Source organism: Talpa occidentalis, unplaced genomic scaffold, assembly GCF_014898055.3.
Source record: "Talpa occidentalis isolate TD23 unplaced genomic scaffold, MPIMG_talOcc4v2.1 talOcc4.15, whole genome shotgun sequence".
Lineage (NCBI taxonomy): Eukaryota > Metazoa > Chordata > Mammalia > Eulipotyphla > Talpidae > Talpa > Talpa occidentalis.
Genome location: NW_023601543.1, coordinates 3425115 through 3439908, shown reverse-complemented (window position 1 = coordinate 3439908; position 14794 = coordinate 3425115). Strand labels below are relative to the sequence as shown.

The window sequence follows — 14794 nt, the reverse complement described above, 5'->3', positions numbered from 1 at the left end:
AGCTCAGGACCAGTGACATTGCTAAACGGGGAAAACTGTCAGCTGTGAGGATGTGCATAGAAAAATAGCAAACCCAGACGATTCACCCAAAAACAAACCAACCCCAACAACTAAGACTGGGTCCATTCCTAGGATCCCAGAAGTCAGCCCACCCAGCAGCCCAGGGAAAAAGTTTGCAAGTGGAATTAAGGTGAAAAGCTTGCCTATACGCTGAAGCTTGTTTTGCAGAATAAATTTCAGATGAGGATAATTAAACCACTTCTTGGAGAACTGAGTCTGATTTCACTGGGCCTTTTAGTTTATAAGATCTTTCATCAAGTGACTTTCGTGGCCCTGATTGGAGCCCACTAATTACCCTCGCCAGCTATTTCCATCGAGGGTGCACCGTGGTGTGCTGGCATGCACACACATCCCAGTTCTGCTAACGAAACAGGAAGCACCCCGAAACACTAATCAATATTAATGTCCTCTCAATCACACCCCCATCTGTTTTGGAATTAATAAAACACCAAATAGATATCCTTATTCCCCTCTCTCTCTTTCTCTTTTAGCAAAATGCTTCCAAAGTCGCTCAGATACCATCTCCATGGGTAGGCAATGGAAAGTAAGTATTCTATGAGAATTGTTTTTTCATGAAAATGAATGTCTTAATAGCCCCCCCCCCCCCCCAATATTTTGTATTGGCAACTCAGGAGCAAAGGTCAACTCTGACAGTAGTCACTTTTGTGCCCACAAAATGCTACTTAGGTTTCAGTGAATGACTGGCGCCAGCCAGGCACAGAGCGGGATCTCTGTGATCCAGGCATATGGATAAAGGAGAGGCCTGGAGCCTTCAGTGGCTTTTTCAGGCTTTATATTTGTGGGACCCTCACCGGCCGTCTCCGGCGGCCGCGGCCGGGGAGCGAGCCGGCGCTGCAGAGGCTGGGGGCAGCCTCTGCAGCCCAGCTCTCAACCGCGGTCAAGGAGCGTAAACCGGCGCTGCAGAGGCTGAGGGCCTCTGCAGCCCAGTGCTCAACCGCAGGCTCAACCACGGCCGGGGAGCGAACCGGCGCTGCAGAGGCTGCGGGCAGCCTCGCAGCCCAGCGCTCAACCGCTGCGCCACCGTGGAAGGCTCCCTTTATTGAGCTTTTTTACATCATTTGTAGTGCGGCAACCAGGCAGGCAGCGGGGCTGGGAGGCTGCCGGCGAGTGTTCACTCATCCTGGGCTGTCTAGGGTTCACTCGCGGGCTCCATTCTCTGCTACCTGTGCTTCTCTGCTGCTGCTTCTGCTGCCGTTGCTACTACTGGCATCCCATGACGCTGCCCTTCTATGCCCAGTCATGCCCACCCCTTACTCCAGGTGTCCGCGATCAGGCACGCGTGCAAGCCCACAGGTGTCTATCATTAATGCTAATAGTGGGAGGGTGGAAAATCCTGACCATTTTCACTTACCCTGCAGGCAAGATTGAAAAGTTTAATATGATGTGACTCCAAAGTTCTTTAACTATTTGATCTTTAAACCAAATGATGGCCATAAAGCTCTCTCTTAATGAGATGGCAAGCACCATGCCATTTCAGGGAGGCAGGATAAAGTTAACTCAGCTGCGGTGATTTCTCAATGATTCACTCCGTAATGAAAGACCGATGAAATATTCATTGATATATGGTAAGTGCTGTTTAATAAAACCAAAGGCATAATAGTGCTGAAAATGTGAAGGCCCTTAGTCAGTCAATTATCTGAGCCTTCATGATGATTTTCATATTAATACTAAAATACCCTGACCTAAAATAAAAAAGCATCTGCACAAAAGCTGATCTACAGCCCAGTGAACTTGCCCCGCGGCCGCGGCCATGTTCACAGCTGTCAGCAATAGGGCGGCTTAGTCTTCCCGGGCAGGGTGAGCGGTCATTGGCCAGCTCCAGGATGAGCTCAGTGAGGCCGTCCTCTCTCTGGGTTTCTTCTTCCATTGCGAACATGGAAGGGCCGGCCCTGAAGAGTTGTGAGGCCTCTTCAGAGGGTGCTTTGCAATGGCAGTAGACATGGCACCGGCACTTACTGGCTTGAGCAGCAGTTTCTCCTCCGATTCTCGCCCTCCCTCACCAGCCCAGCCCCACTTCCCACCCACGGAGCGGGCGGGGAATCTGGGTGCCTGTGGGCGTAGACGTTCGCAAAAGGCTGCTTTTCCAGTTTCATTTCAAAATTCTTATGTCTCTGATCAAAACACTTTCTTCAAGAGTGAGTTTCCTCTGCTGATTTATAAATATCTACAAAGCACACTCCCAAAGCAGTGGGATGATGAACTCTACTTTGAGATCATAAAGACATTCAGAGTGAGGGAACAGATCCATTAAGAACTACACATTAACTCAATTACTCGATTGAAAGGAAGTACCGTTTACATTGTTGAATTAGGTCTTACTCTTATATTAACGAACAAAAGCAAGAGAATGCATCTCTCTGGAAGTTCAGAAAATAAAAATAACCATTGAAAGACCCAGAGAAAGCTATTTTCTCTGAGCACAGAGTAGAGCAAGGGCAAGTTCAGGTAAGCAGCCATTAAAGGATCACTGGGATTTTTTTTTTTTCTAATTCTGAAAGGAAAGAACTCAAACACAGCCTAAGCTTGTGAAGTCACACTAAAAGCCTGCTGAAATGATTTTGTAAGTGGCTTCTGTCTGAAGAAAGCACACTCCCTCTGGCAGGCCATAAAGCTTTTTGAGCGAAGCAGCTCAGAAGAGGTTACATTCCACTCATTCAGCAAAGACTTGTGGCACCAGAGCTGGCTTCTGTGTACCCAGTCCAGTGACAGGAGGTGACACATGTAAGCAGAGTTCTCTGGCAACCCAGGAGAAAAAATGCCCAGGCCTCCCTGGATGCTCAGGGAGGACTTCCTCTCTAAAGTAACACAATAGACGTGGCAGGCTTACAGGAGGAGGGAGCCGCCACTCGTTTGAGACATTGGCCAAGGAAAGGGTTGTGGGGCATCTGGTGGTCTCTGGAGGGCATGTCCCAATCAAGCTGTGCCTGCGTGAACCTAGGTGAGACCCTTTAAGCTGGAAGAGGTGACCAGTGTGTGTGGTGAGGGGAGAGGTAGGCGCTCACGCCAGGTGAAATCCTTAGTAGAGTGGAGGGTGAGACTTTGCGGTTACATGGTGGAAGGGAAGAAAAATGAACTTTGGGAGAACACAGACCTGCCTTCAAGTCCTGACTCAGTCGCTGTGTGACCCTCTAAAAGGAGCAGAACTTCTCTGAGGCCTTCGTCATCGGTGACCAGTGGTGGCAGAAACTCACCACAGCGTCATCATGAACTGAGAGATACATTCGGCGACGCCCGCGGATGGCTGCTTGGCACACAGAAGCTTTAGCAAGTGGCGACTGCTGCCATGGCTTGGGCTGTCGTTTTCACCTGACTTCGACAGCATGAAGAACTCCTGCAGGTTCTCCTCCACACTTCGCTGTGGGCGCTCACACTACAGCGCCACCAAAGCATGGGTTTGACTCCCTTAGTAGACAATTTGCTCTTTTCAGTAAGGGGCCATTCGTTCTTTCACTCACCGCGGACGGCCTCCGCCACCCTGGTGTTCACTCGGCACATGGTATGCGCCCCAAGCACCGCCTGGACGCTGGGGCCGTAGCGCTGCAGAAGTAGACGAAAAGCCCTGCCCTCCTCGAGGTCACGTTCTGCTGAGGAAAGACAGTAGAAAAAGATGCTGGATGCCGGACGCTCACACAGGCCATTGAACAAATCCCAACGAGGCGGGGGCATAGAAGCGGCTGCTGGGGTGGGGGAGGGGCGATGGAATGATCTCGCATAGGGTCGCTAGCGGAGGGCTCTGGTCCAGGGAGCCCCCTCCATTCCTGGGGGACATACAGTCCAAGCAAGCACCTCCGAAGTCGGGACATGCCTCCTGGGCCTAATGGGGGTACGTGCCTAACGGGCCTGAGGAACAGCATGGGGGGAGCCTGGCGGAGAGGTGAGAGGACAGTGGGCAGCTCCGAGGTACAGAAAAGCCGGGAAGCATGTGCGTGTGTCCACGTGCCATGAGTGTGTGAAGGGGGCAAGGTCAGCAGGTGGGCCCCCAGGAAGAGCCAAGGACGCGGGACCCTGAGCAGCAGGGACAGCCACATTGGCCTTGGGGCGTCGTGAGATGAGCGCAGCCTCCGCCCAGCTGGGTCAGAGCCACGCTTCCTGGGCCACGTGGCTGGCTTCACGTGACCAATGCATGCCGCGCACACGCGCCCCTCGGGAGGGGGGTCAGGGAGCCTGGAGGGCCACAGCAGCGAGCTGCGCCGTAGCTCCCTCTCCCCCACCACGGGCTGTGTCAAGGAAAGAAAGGCATTTTATCAACCACAAAAAGACTTTCTCAAGATGTAGAAGGCACCCGGAGGTGGCTTGTCCCTTGTGGCTTCTGGCCAGGACCGGCAATCATGGAATCCAACCGTGCTCTCCAGTGAGGAAAGGCCACAGAGGGCAGGACGGGCTTAGCAGCTCCTAGATGTGGGGCGAGAACTCAGTGTCCTGCGACCCCAGCACTTCCGATCCCTTCTCAGCAGTGTGGACGGACAGCGCTGCAGTTTTCTCGAGATGACGAATGAGGATGTCGCGCCTTTCTTGCCTTAAAATGACATTTCAGATTTAATGACCAGCACAGGGGGGAAGAGAGCAGCGTTTGCATCCTGCCACGACGCCAGCGAGCATTCACCGCTGGAGCTTTTGTTTCTTTGCTACCAGCCAACCCTTCCGCGCCCTCGCTGGCTCCCCACACGCCCCGCCGAGAGAATAAATCTATCAAGGAGTCGTGAAACATCTCAGAACTGATCAACAGAGCAAGAAAACCTTCACACCCTCTTATGCCGGACCAGTGCAGGGCCAGCGGGAGCCCGCGCCTTCCGCGCACCCCGGGACGGACCGGAAGGCCTCCTGCGTTTGCGGAAGTGACCACCGCCCCCTCTTGAGCCGAGAGGCCAGCATGCACTTTGAATTGCTTCCATTTCTAATCAGCTGCACTTGTGCCATTTTGTGATTACTGCCCCCCAAATCCTTTGTGCTGCTAGTGGGGTGCGCATCTGTTTTGTGAGAAGGGATTGGCTCCCAGGAGCCCCACCAGCCTGGAAGCAGAGTTGCACGCAGCAACAGCTGAGGATAAAGACACGGAGGGAGAGCAGGCTCCTTGATGATGTGCTGGGCTAGGTCTGGAGGGAGGAGGACGAGCTTCCTTCAAACCTACAGACTCAGGGAGTCCCAAACACCACTTCCCCCGTTCTCTCACTCTCCCCAAAAAAAGTAGTGCCTTCGCCTGGACAGTCATTCAAAGTGCGGCTGAAGGAGAGGGAGGCCGGTCAGCACGGTGTGCATACCTTGCTCGTGTGCACTGGAACCCCGCACACTTTGGGGACGGGTGCATTCGTGCATCTGCAGCCGCCAGCGGAGGGCCAGGCCCTCCAAGCTCTGTCCAGCCCGCAGGTGACTCCTTATTACTGACATTAAGGAACTAAGCAAAAATCTGTCTGCGGATGCTGGTACCGCCCAAAGTAGAGCTCCAGAGACTTCTGTGTGTACACCAGCCTGCAGGCACCAGTCACTGTCTTAAGCACCCCAAAGAGCGCCGCAGAGTCCTCCTTTCTCCTTCCCTCATCCTGCTCCTTGGGCGGGGGGGGGGTTACGAACTGCACTTGGCTAAAGGTGCTGACTGTGTTTGGCGCCAGCTGTCCTTGAGCTTCCACAAAACACTGATGCTAGACCAGCACCGCACAGCAAGTCTTCTCTAACTGCCAGTTGCCGTTGCGGCGGAGGGTGGGAGGGCATCATCGCTGCGAGTTTTGCAATCTCTGAAACATCACAACACTGTCATCTGTACAGTCCAAGGAAAAGCCGCGTGTACAGGTAGCCTGACTGGCAGAGGAAGTTTGCCCACCTCCCCTGCAGAGTCCTTGCTGGTTGTCAAAGGCAGTGCGACCTCAGTGCTTGTGCTAAGAAAGGAGAAGGAGGGCTTGTTCTACGGCCTCGCCCTGCAGCCTTGTGTGGGCTGGTCAGATGGGGTGGGGGGTGAGCTCACTCTAGGCTGATGGCAGAACCTCTAGGATACCCTCTGAGAGGAGTGGGTGGAGTGTGGGCACAAGCTCCACTCGTGCTTCATCCATGTTCACCATGTCAAACCACGCTGTGGCCAGTGGGGTTCTCGTGAGGGCTCAGGGTGATGAGAGAGGCCTAAAAGCCCACTGTTGCTCTTCCCAACCAGCCTAATGAGGGCTCTCATCCCATTTCCCAGGAACACTCCGTCCCCAGTGTCCCTCAACAACGTCTCTCCCATCAACGCAATGGGGAACTGTAACAACGGCCCAGTCACCATCCCCCAGCGCATCCACCACATGGCCGCCAGCCACGTCAACATCACCAGCAACGTGTTACGGGGCTATGAACACTGGGACATGGCTGACAAACTGACGAGAGAGAACAAAGGTATGCCTGTCTACTCGACCCGTTTTTCACAGGCCAGGATGGAGCGACCTGTGCTTGAAGGACTTGAGTTTTCCACGGTAGCCTTATCTGTCTGTCTCTTTAGTTTCCAGGGCCTAGATGAGGGGCGAGGGACTTACCTCAGGGTGGAGTCAGTGACCAGTTTCTGCTGAGAGAGTGAAAAAGGCCTGGAATTTTGTTCCCCTTTAAAGCTTAAACTAATATGCATTGTGATATATTGACAAATGACTGTCTCAGATTTTTACTCAATGGTAAGGATCAACACAGAAACAGAGGCAAAAGAATGATTTGCCACTTAATTAGGATCCTGTTGGCATCTGTTGTCAACTCTAATCTTTTATTTTTTGGAGCGGTCGAACTAAGGCCTTCTTCTGATCGCCCCAGCTCTGGAGACCCCATGTAATGTGGCCTGCATTCAGAAGCGAGGGCCAAAGCTCAGCTAGCAGTTTCCACACAGGGAGAGCTGGGACATGGAGTCGGCCTCCTGTTCATGGTAACACTTAAGGCTAACTAAAAACAAATGTCAGGAGGACCCTGCTTGGCCAGAGAGTGGCAGTGGTCATAAGCGACTCCTGCTGCCATCTGTCTGTAACCCTCACTGTCATGTAGGTTCACAACGAATACCCACTGTTGTAAGGAAGGTGTGAAGCCAACACTAAGACCACTTTTGACCTGGCCAGTCATGTGACTTGGCTGATTCTGGCCCAGCAGTCAGAGACAACCCTGCTCGGTGCGGGCATGGGCAAATGTGGGCCTTCATTGACCCTGCTGCAAAGAGCTGAGCAGCAGTTGAGGGCAGGAGGAGGCAGGCATTAGCATCCTGGCAGTCTAGTGGCCACTGCCAGGCCATGACGTGGCATAAGTTACCTGGAGTGAGCTTGGATGCTGCAAGGTCCCGAGCATTGATAAGGCTTTCCAGAAGTCAGGTTGGGGCTGCAGGTCACCTAGATGCAGATAGGACACCCCAATGATTTAACCAAAAAGGACTGACTGGGCCTCCTGGCCCGATTCTTCTCCCAAGCCCTCACGGCCCAAGCAGCTGTCCGTTCTCTTCCTTCCCCGGCTCCAGGATTGCAGCCTGCATCCCTTCTCACCGAAAGCCACTGCTCTAGTCTCTGGGTGCTTCTCCCCAGAGTGTGATGGAGAAATGAAGCAGGGCTTCCCAGCCCCTCCCCTTACCACGCATTCTTACCGCACTGCTCAGCTTGCGGGAAACTCACAGTGAACCAGGAGCACGCAGATTTGGGAGCCTGATCGCTTCAGCCTGAATCCCACTGGGTCACCCACTGGCTGGGTGAGCTCCACCCAGTTAAATGAGCCTAGGTCTGAGTCCGGCTTCCATCTCTGTAATGGACAATGATAGTATGATGAGGACAAGGAGAACGACAGATGCGGGCTGAAGGAAGTTACATGTGCAAAGCAGCTGGCATTAAACACTGGGTACGGGGTAGGAATCCTGCAAATATGTGCGCTCTTTCCTCACTCCAAAGCATTATATATACATATATATATATCTGTATAACCCCCAGAGTCTGTGGGGACCAAAGCACAGACCGCAATTTGACACCTTCCCCTCTGTGCATCTCCAAACTCACGCCAACTCCCAGGACTGCCCTCAGTGACCTGCACAGTGGGCAGTTCTGGTGTACTTTTCTAGACTTGTGGAAATCCACAGACAACCGATCCAGGCAACCAGACCCATGCAGGGGTTCCAGAACTGCCAACAAAGGCATCAACATGTCAAGTCTTGCCCACCTTGTCTGCCTCCACCGTCTGGCTTATTTTGCACTGGTAACTGGAGGGCATTCGGTATTTGTGGGTTTCCTTCAAAATCGCATCCCTTTTTGAGACCTGTTCAAGTGATTCCTTCTAAATTAACCACACAGCTTGCCAGGAGCAGTGGGCGGTGCTACTGCTGCGTGAGTGAAACAGTGCCGATCTGGTCTTTAGTATAAAGGGACAAGGAGTCGCTCATTCCCTGCCTGACACTGAATCTAGACTCCATCACTCTACCTCAGAAGACCTATCCCAGTCAGGTTACCCTTGGACGTTCAGATTGGGGGCAGGCTCCACCATGGAATCCTCTCTGCAGCCTCATCACTTCTGAACTGCTTAGAGGGTGGCATTCTTCACACATCTGTCCTGTCCACACAGCTATGGGGAAGCTGAGAGGGCTCTCCTTTTGCACTGCTGTTCTGCTTCCCACTGGAGACAGCCATGTACTTGAATCTCCTTCACCCAATTGTGCAGTGGACATGGCGAGGTTGGCTCTCCCAGGGCAAGGCCTTCTCCCTGCCCTGTGCCTGTCCACCTATGCGGCTGCAGACAGCTTAGTGCCGAAGGTTCTGGTACTAAAATGGCTGGTGGAACTGATGCCACCTCCTGGCCTTTGATCTAGAAGACCTTTTCCCTGTGTCCCCAAATGCTTCAAATGCTCGTGGAAAGCAGTTATGAAACTGGTGACCTGGGTATCTGATTAGATACCACTGAATAGAATGCCACAGCGGACTTGACCCAGGAGACCCAGGGGACACGCTGGCTCCCACCCAGCTGGCGTCCACTTGACAATGACTGGGTCCCCTACTCTGTCCCCTTACATAAGACTGTCGTCTTACATAAAAAGCTATTTTAGATGCCCAAAATAATTTGCTGCTTTATTGGCACAAATTACTTTTATTGCCTAGTCCAGGTTAAAAAGTCTCACATAATCAAGTGAAGTTGATACCCAAAGGAGGAGCCCATGTTAGACACAGCATGGAGGATAAGCGCGTTGTCTAGAGAAACTCCAGCTGGCGAGCCAGCAGCGCATGTCACCCGTGAGTGAAAATTGCTTTCCAGGAAGGCAGGAGACCCCCCAGTCCCCTGTAAGGTACTCTCCAGAGCCCAGCCCCCAACCAGCACAGCTGTGGCTTCCCCCACGGGGGCAGGGCTGCCTCTTTCAGCAGCTAACCAAGAGGGTGCCTGGAGCCCTCTGGCAGCAAGGCCGCCACAGTGCCAGCCACCTCAATGTAAAGGTGACAAGGGAAGCCTGGCAAACTTCTGGACATCATGTAGCTTCTCCCACAGCACCCGTCCCCGCCCCGCCCCAAAGCAGACATTCTAAAATGCCAGGCACACAGGCGAGCAGTGTGGCCGCCATGCTGCCCCTCCCCCCAGTCAGCTGGGCATTCTTACCACCCATGTGCACTGGGGCGCAGGGGCCACTCATTACGTGGCACAAACTCCCAAGTCATTTTCCTTCCCTAAAGGAACTGGTGATGACTCAGCCGATGAGACCCCCCCCCCCACAGCCCCGTTCAGCGGGGGGTGTCGGTCAGTGCACGCAGCAGTCCTCGCTGTCCAGGTTCGCTGCCTGCAGCGACAGAACCCCAGAAAGACGGGGAACTCGGCTGGGTTCAACAAAAGCGGGGGGACCATTCCCAATGCAGTACGTACGGAATGTCCGACAGCTTCGTCTCAGGCAGACCTTGCTGCCTGCATTGTGTGCATCAGGACCCCTTTCCAAATATAAATGTGATCGCTAAAAACATCCATCCAGCATGTGATATAAAAGTGGGATTCAATACATTTTACTTTATGTACCTAATTTTATGTTTTCATGTGTAAATATATATTTATTTTACGTGTGCTGGTGGGTGTATCTCACAAACATCTCCAGGATCATAAATGCACTTTTAGAATCTGCTGTCTCAGACTATATAGAGAGTGAAAGAATCATAAGGAACTGAGCTACCTGCTTTTGTGTTGTATTGATCGAGGTAACACAAGCGGTATTTCGGCTGCGGAGTCTTGGGAGCTAGGGTTAGCCCTGTCCACAGGGCTGTGTCGGGGCGTATTTCCATGATACCATTTACAGGCCTGACCAAGCCCCGCTCTGATTTTCAGAATTCTTCGGCGATCTGGACACGCTGATGGGGCCTCTGACCCAGCACAGCAGCATGACCAACCTTGTCCGCTACGTTCGCCAGGGACTGTGCTGGCTGCGCATCGATGCCCATTTGTTGTAGTGGGCGCTCCCCCACCTCTAGCATTGCCGCCCATCGCCTACCTCTGCCAGAAGCACCCCCGGTCGCTGGTGGAACGCCTCTCATTTGGGAAAGTTCTCTTTGATTATGTTTGTTTTAATATGCTTCTTTTGATATCTGTGAAAAACAGAAGTCATTGTAAGTGGACACTACAACTTGAGAGCAGTGTATGTTTTATTACTTAGTCATTTTTCACTATTTTATATGCATCTGTCAGATCCCACCATCCTTTTGTGCTTGATGGAATGACCCAGTCCCTACAGTCTTGTTTAAGTCCACACTACCCAAAACACAGGATGGAAAGCACTTGTGATGATAACAGGTTCTAGAAATGAAATGGTCATATATGTGTACATGTGTATATCTACATATATATATATTTCATTTCATTATCTAGATATGAACTTAGACACAAAGGACCTACCTGCAAAGATTCAAATTTTCAGCAATAGCCATTCCTCAAACTGGTGTCCAGAAAACAACGTGTTTCAGAATCCATTGTTAAACTTTTGTGGTTCCCACAGACTCAATCTTCAGGTGAGAATTTCCATTGTCAAAACCCAGCAGTTAGAGGGCATCGCAAAACCATAACATCCGGGGTGTTGAGGAGATAAATGAGCACGGCAGGCCACGCTTCTGCTGCCGCTGTGACCACGCCCTAGGGGCTTGTTTGGGGTCAGCAGCCCTCTCCTGAATCCCTATTTTTTTTAAATTTTTATGGTGCGCAGGAGGGGTGACGTTCATGTTGACAACTTCATGACATCCAGCGGCATGAGTATTTTTGAACTCCGACATTTGAAGGGTAAATCCTCACCTGGATTCTCTTTGTGTGAAGCTCTCCTTCTGAGGGGCAATTGACTGGGTTTCCGCCCTAGTGGCCAAAATGCTGTAGTTCAGTTTTTAGCGAGGAGAGCAAGGAGAGGTCTGGAGAACGCCCAAGGACGTGGCACCTTGGCCACTTTTGCAGCCGGTAGGTTGGTCCATAACTGGCGGGATTTTTTTTTAAATTGTATTTTGTTCAAATCTCCAGAAACAAAGGTCAGGTGCTCACTACCTAGAAGAATCTACAGTTTGCTTCCCAGTGGCTTTAAAATTCTGACTGCCCTAATTATTGTCCACATTTCCTATTTTATGGGCTCTTTTTTTTGTTCTTCCTTTTTCTTTTGTCTTTCTTTTCTTTCACTTTTTTTTTTCTTTTGGTTCATTAGCTTTTGACTGAAATGCAATCACTGATTTTATTCAATGTCTATATTAACATAAATCATTTCCATGAAAGTTCCAAAGAAAACTCCAAACTCTCCAAGAAGTAGCTAGCCTTTTAACAAAGAAAACAAGTCTTGGGGTAATGTTCCACCCTAGGGTGCTTGGAAGGAGCCCTGAAGATTGGGAACAGGTCACCTAATTTCCACATCAGTTGCAACTATCCCCACCCCTTATGGTCCTCTGTGTTCACTTTATGTCTCTAAACATCACAATGTAAATATCATCTTTGGTGTTCCAGGAGAACCCCCATGTGTAGTCAACACTAGCCATACATTAGTTCTTTGTAATTACCTGCCGGTATATAATTCCACGTAGCCTTTAATCTGCTGAGTTACTGAATTCTGTTCACTGAATTACGACCAGATAAATAATAGTTACATACCTATGAAAGATGCAAACTTGTATGATTTTAGAAGCAAGTCATGCAAGTCAGAGACAAGAACAGCAAGGGATCACGCTGCACTCTTTATTGTCATGGTTAGATGTAGCCCCGGTTGCAAAAGAGCGAGACCTGAGCTCCACTCTGGTCATCCTTGAGCTGAGGGCCCTTTGTTATAGAATAAGGCTGTGGAAGTTGTGCTCCAGTGGCTGAGGCTGCGTTCAGATGGCCGCTGGGGGCGTCCTGGCCGCTGGCGCCAGCACATTTCATGTCCCCAGTGCACGTGAGCTTCACATGCGCAGCCTCAACGCCAACACACACACACGTGTAGAGACACGCACATACAAATGAAACCTGAGGCGTGTTCTGAGCCTCTTCAGTGAGGACTATGACAACAGGAAAGACTCAACACCCAAGGTGGGTGTCACATAGAAAAATGAAGCTGATGGCTTTGTAGTGACTCAAGTTCTCCGTTCATTCCCACGGCTTACCAGGTAGAGCGCCTGGTTTTTACTATATAATGAAGCCCACTGGCTTGACTTGTAAGTTCAACCTAGACCACATCCTAGACCATCATGGATTTAGGAGTAGATTCTTCTTGAAATTCAGTCTTCAGAAACTAGACATTAGAATGGTAGAGGCAGTTTCCCAGGAAACGTGCATGTGGCCCAGTGAAGGAAGGACTTCCAGGGGCTCTAGTTGCCGCAAGTTGTTCTATCTACTTTGCATACAACAGGGGGCAGCAGAGAATCCTGCTGCTTGATGTCGCCTCTGGTGGCTGAGTGTACAGTGTGCGCCAAGTCAGCAGCACAAGGATCAAATCTGACAGTTGAGCGCAGGATCACCACCTGATTGTTTAGCATACTCAGTTTTAAAGCAGCTTAGAAACCGATTCATCTTGGAGGATGAGTTGCCTTCTTCTCCCTGGAGCTGGGACATCGTTCGGCTTCATGAGGACCGTTGCTGGTGTCCAGGCACCATGTCCATCACGCTGTAAATGGTGACGCATGTCATCGCTGTGCTGCTATTTGAGGGGTTGATTTTGTCAAGTGAATCACTTCAGAGCCCCAGTTCGTGGGAGGGATATAAGACATGTGGCTGGCAGCGAGAGACCCGTGCCTGGGGCCTTGACGGAGGCGGGGTGGGACCCATCTCAATGAGCACACGGTGGCAGGAGAGCAGGCAGGGGCCTGGCAACGCCACCTGAGCAAGTCCACAGAGGATCTCAGCCCTGCGGGGCCCAGGCAGGGCCACCACTATGCCTTCCTTTGTCACCCAAGCTCCAACCACAGAGAGTTTGACAGGTTTGTGTTAGGGTGTTGGCTTGGCTTTGTATTTTTAAGTAACTTTGGATTTTTTAGTGGTTTTGTCATATTACTGTCTGAGTTTGGTAGGTAGGATTAATTTGAAAAGAGTATACTAGTGTGGTCCTCGGGGTAGAATTTAGCCGTGAGCATGTTGTTAGCCAGCCTGTAGATTGTTAATTACTTAATAATCTCATTGGGAAAATACTAGTAGTTTTATATCTGGATGACATCATTGGGATAGCAGATTAGCTGCTGCTAACTTTTAAAAGACTTGAGGTCGAGATGCCTTTATTCCATGTAATGACATCACAAAGATCTGGGCCTTCAGTCACGCACTGAGTGGCTAAATTAGAAAAACCATGGGCTAAAATGCATTTTGTTGAGTTTCCAAATAGACGGCGTCTCACGCGGGCATCGCATCGCGAAGTGCGCTGGAAAGATCCTTTTCCTCCCGCATCTTTCCCAAAACTCTCCTTTTATCCAAATGTGCATCCCGGAGGTTGAAGCTGGAGTGTGACGTCGGAAAGTATTTTTGAAGGCAGAATCGACTTAGCCGTGAGGGTGAAGACCTCACAGACTTCTCAACCGACATGATACACTCCACCTGCGTGAGCGGGCAGGCGGGAGACCCACCCTGGACTGCTGGGTAAGACTACTCGGTGAGGCAGTGACTTGCTCGCTTAGAGAAGCTTCACTCTCCCCGTTGAGAAAATGTGTGGCGAGACGCTGTCGTTACACAGTTTCAAATGAAGGGGTCGATCCAGTGCCCCCAAGTCAATTCTGTGGGGTGGCACTCGAGCCAGTTGTCATGCTCTGCTACACGACTGGCAGACTCACTCCGTCGTCGTCGTCATGGTCGTCCTCATCTCCACTCGCACAGCCTTATTCTCATAATTAAACGGATTCATGTTCTCTTTGGTGTTAGCAAACTCCAACAGAAATGGCTTCTGTGTATTGATAATCAGCATTTATCCTGGCAGGAGGCTAATCGGATAGGCTGGTCAGACATTAGTCTGATATTTTCGGGGAAAGAAAAAGTATTAATTTCCTTCCATGCTCCTCCTCACAGATCTAGAAACACTCTTGACCAAAAACATCCCATTTTCCTCTGTAATCCATCGACTGAAAGAAAATTGCATTGTGGGGAGGGCGGAGGGGAGGGGGGTGGGGGGTCGCGGGGAGGGAAGCCCTTCCAGGCCAGGCTGTAGTTCTTGCCCCTTTCTGCTTCTCACATGAGATGTTCCTGAATCGTCCGTAAGGCTCACGTTGGGTTAGGGGAACTGAACTGCTTTTCCAATCCATGATCAATCATCGTTCTTCTAAGAGATCGGAGCTTTGCTGTTTCATCAACTGTGCAGTGT

At 51.0% G+C, this 14794-nt stretch overlaps 1 protein-coding gene across 4 annotated transcripts in view; it reads left to right on the top strand.

The window, feature by feature from the left end:
- AFF2 (ALF transcription elongation factor 2) overlaps window positions 1-14579 on the top strand; it is a 592529-nt gene extending 577950 nt beyond the window's left edge. For all 4 annotated transcript variants that reach the window (XM_037511844.2, XM_054695516.1, XM_054695515.1 and 1 more), the window contains exons 18-20: window positions 552-604; window positions 6251-6441; window positions 10345-14579. In XM_037511844.2, coding sequence (XP_037367741.2) covers window positions 552-604; window positions 6251-6441; window positions 10345-10466 — 366 coding nt within the window. In that variant the 3' untranslated portion in view covers window positions 10467-14579. The remainder of the gene's footprint in view (window positions 1-551; window positions 605-6250; window positions 6442-10344) is intronic.
- Window positions 14580-14794: the final 215 nt, after the last annotated feature.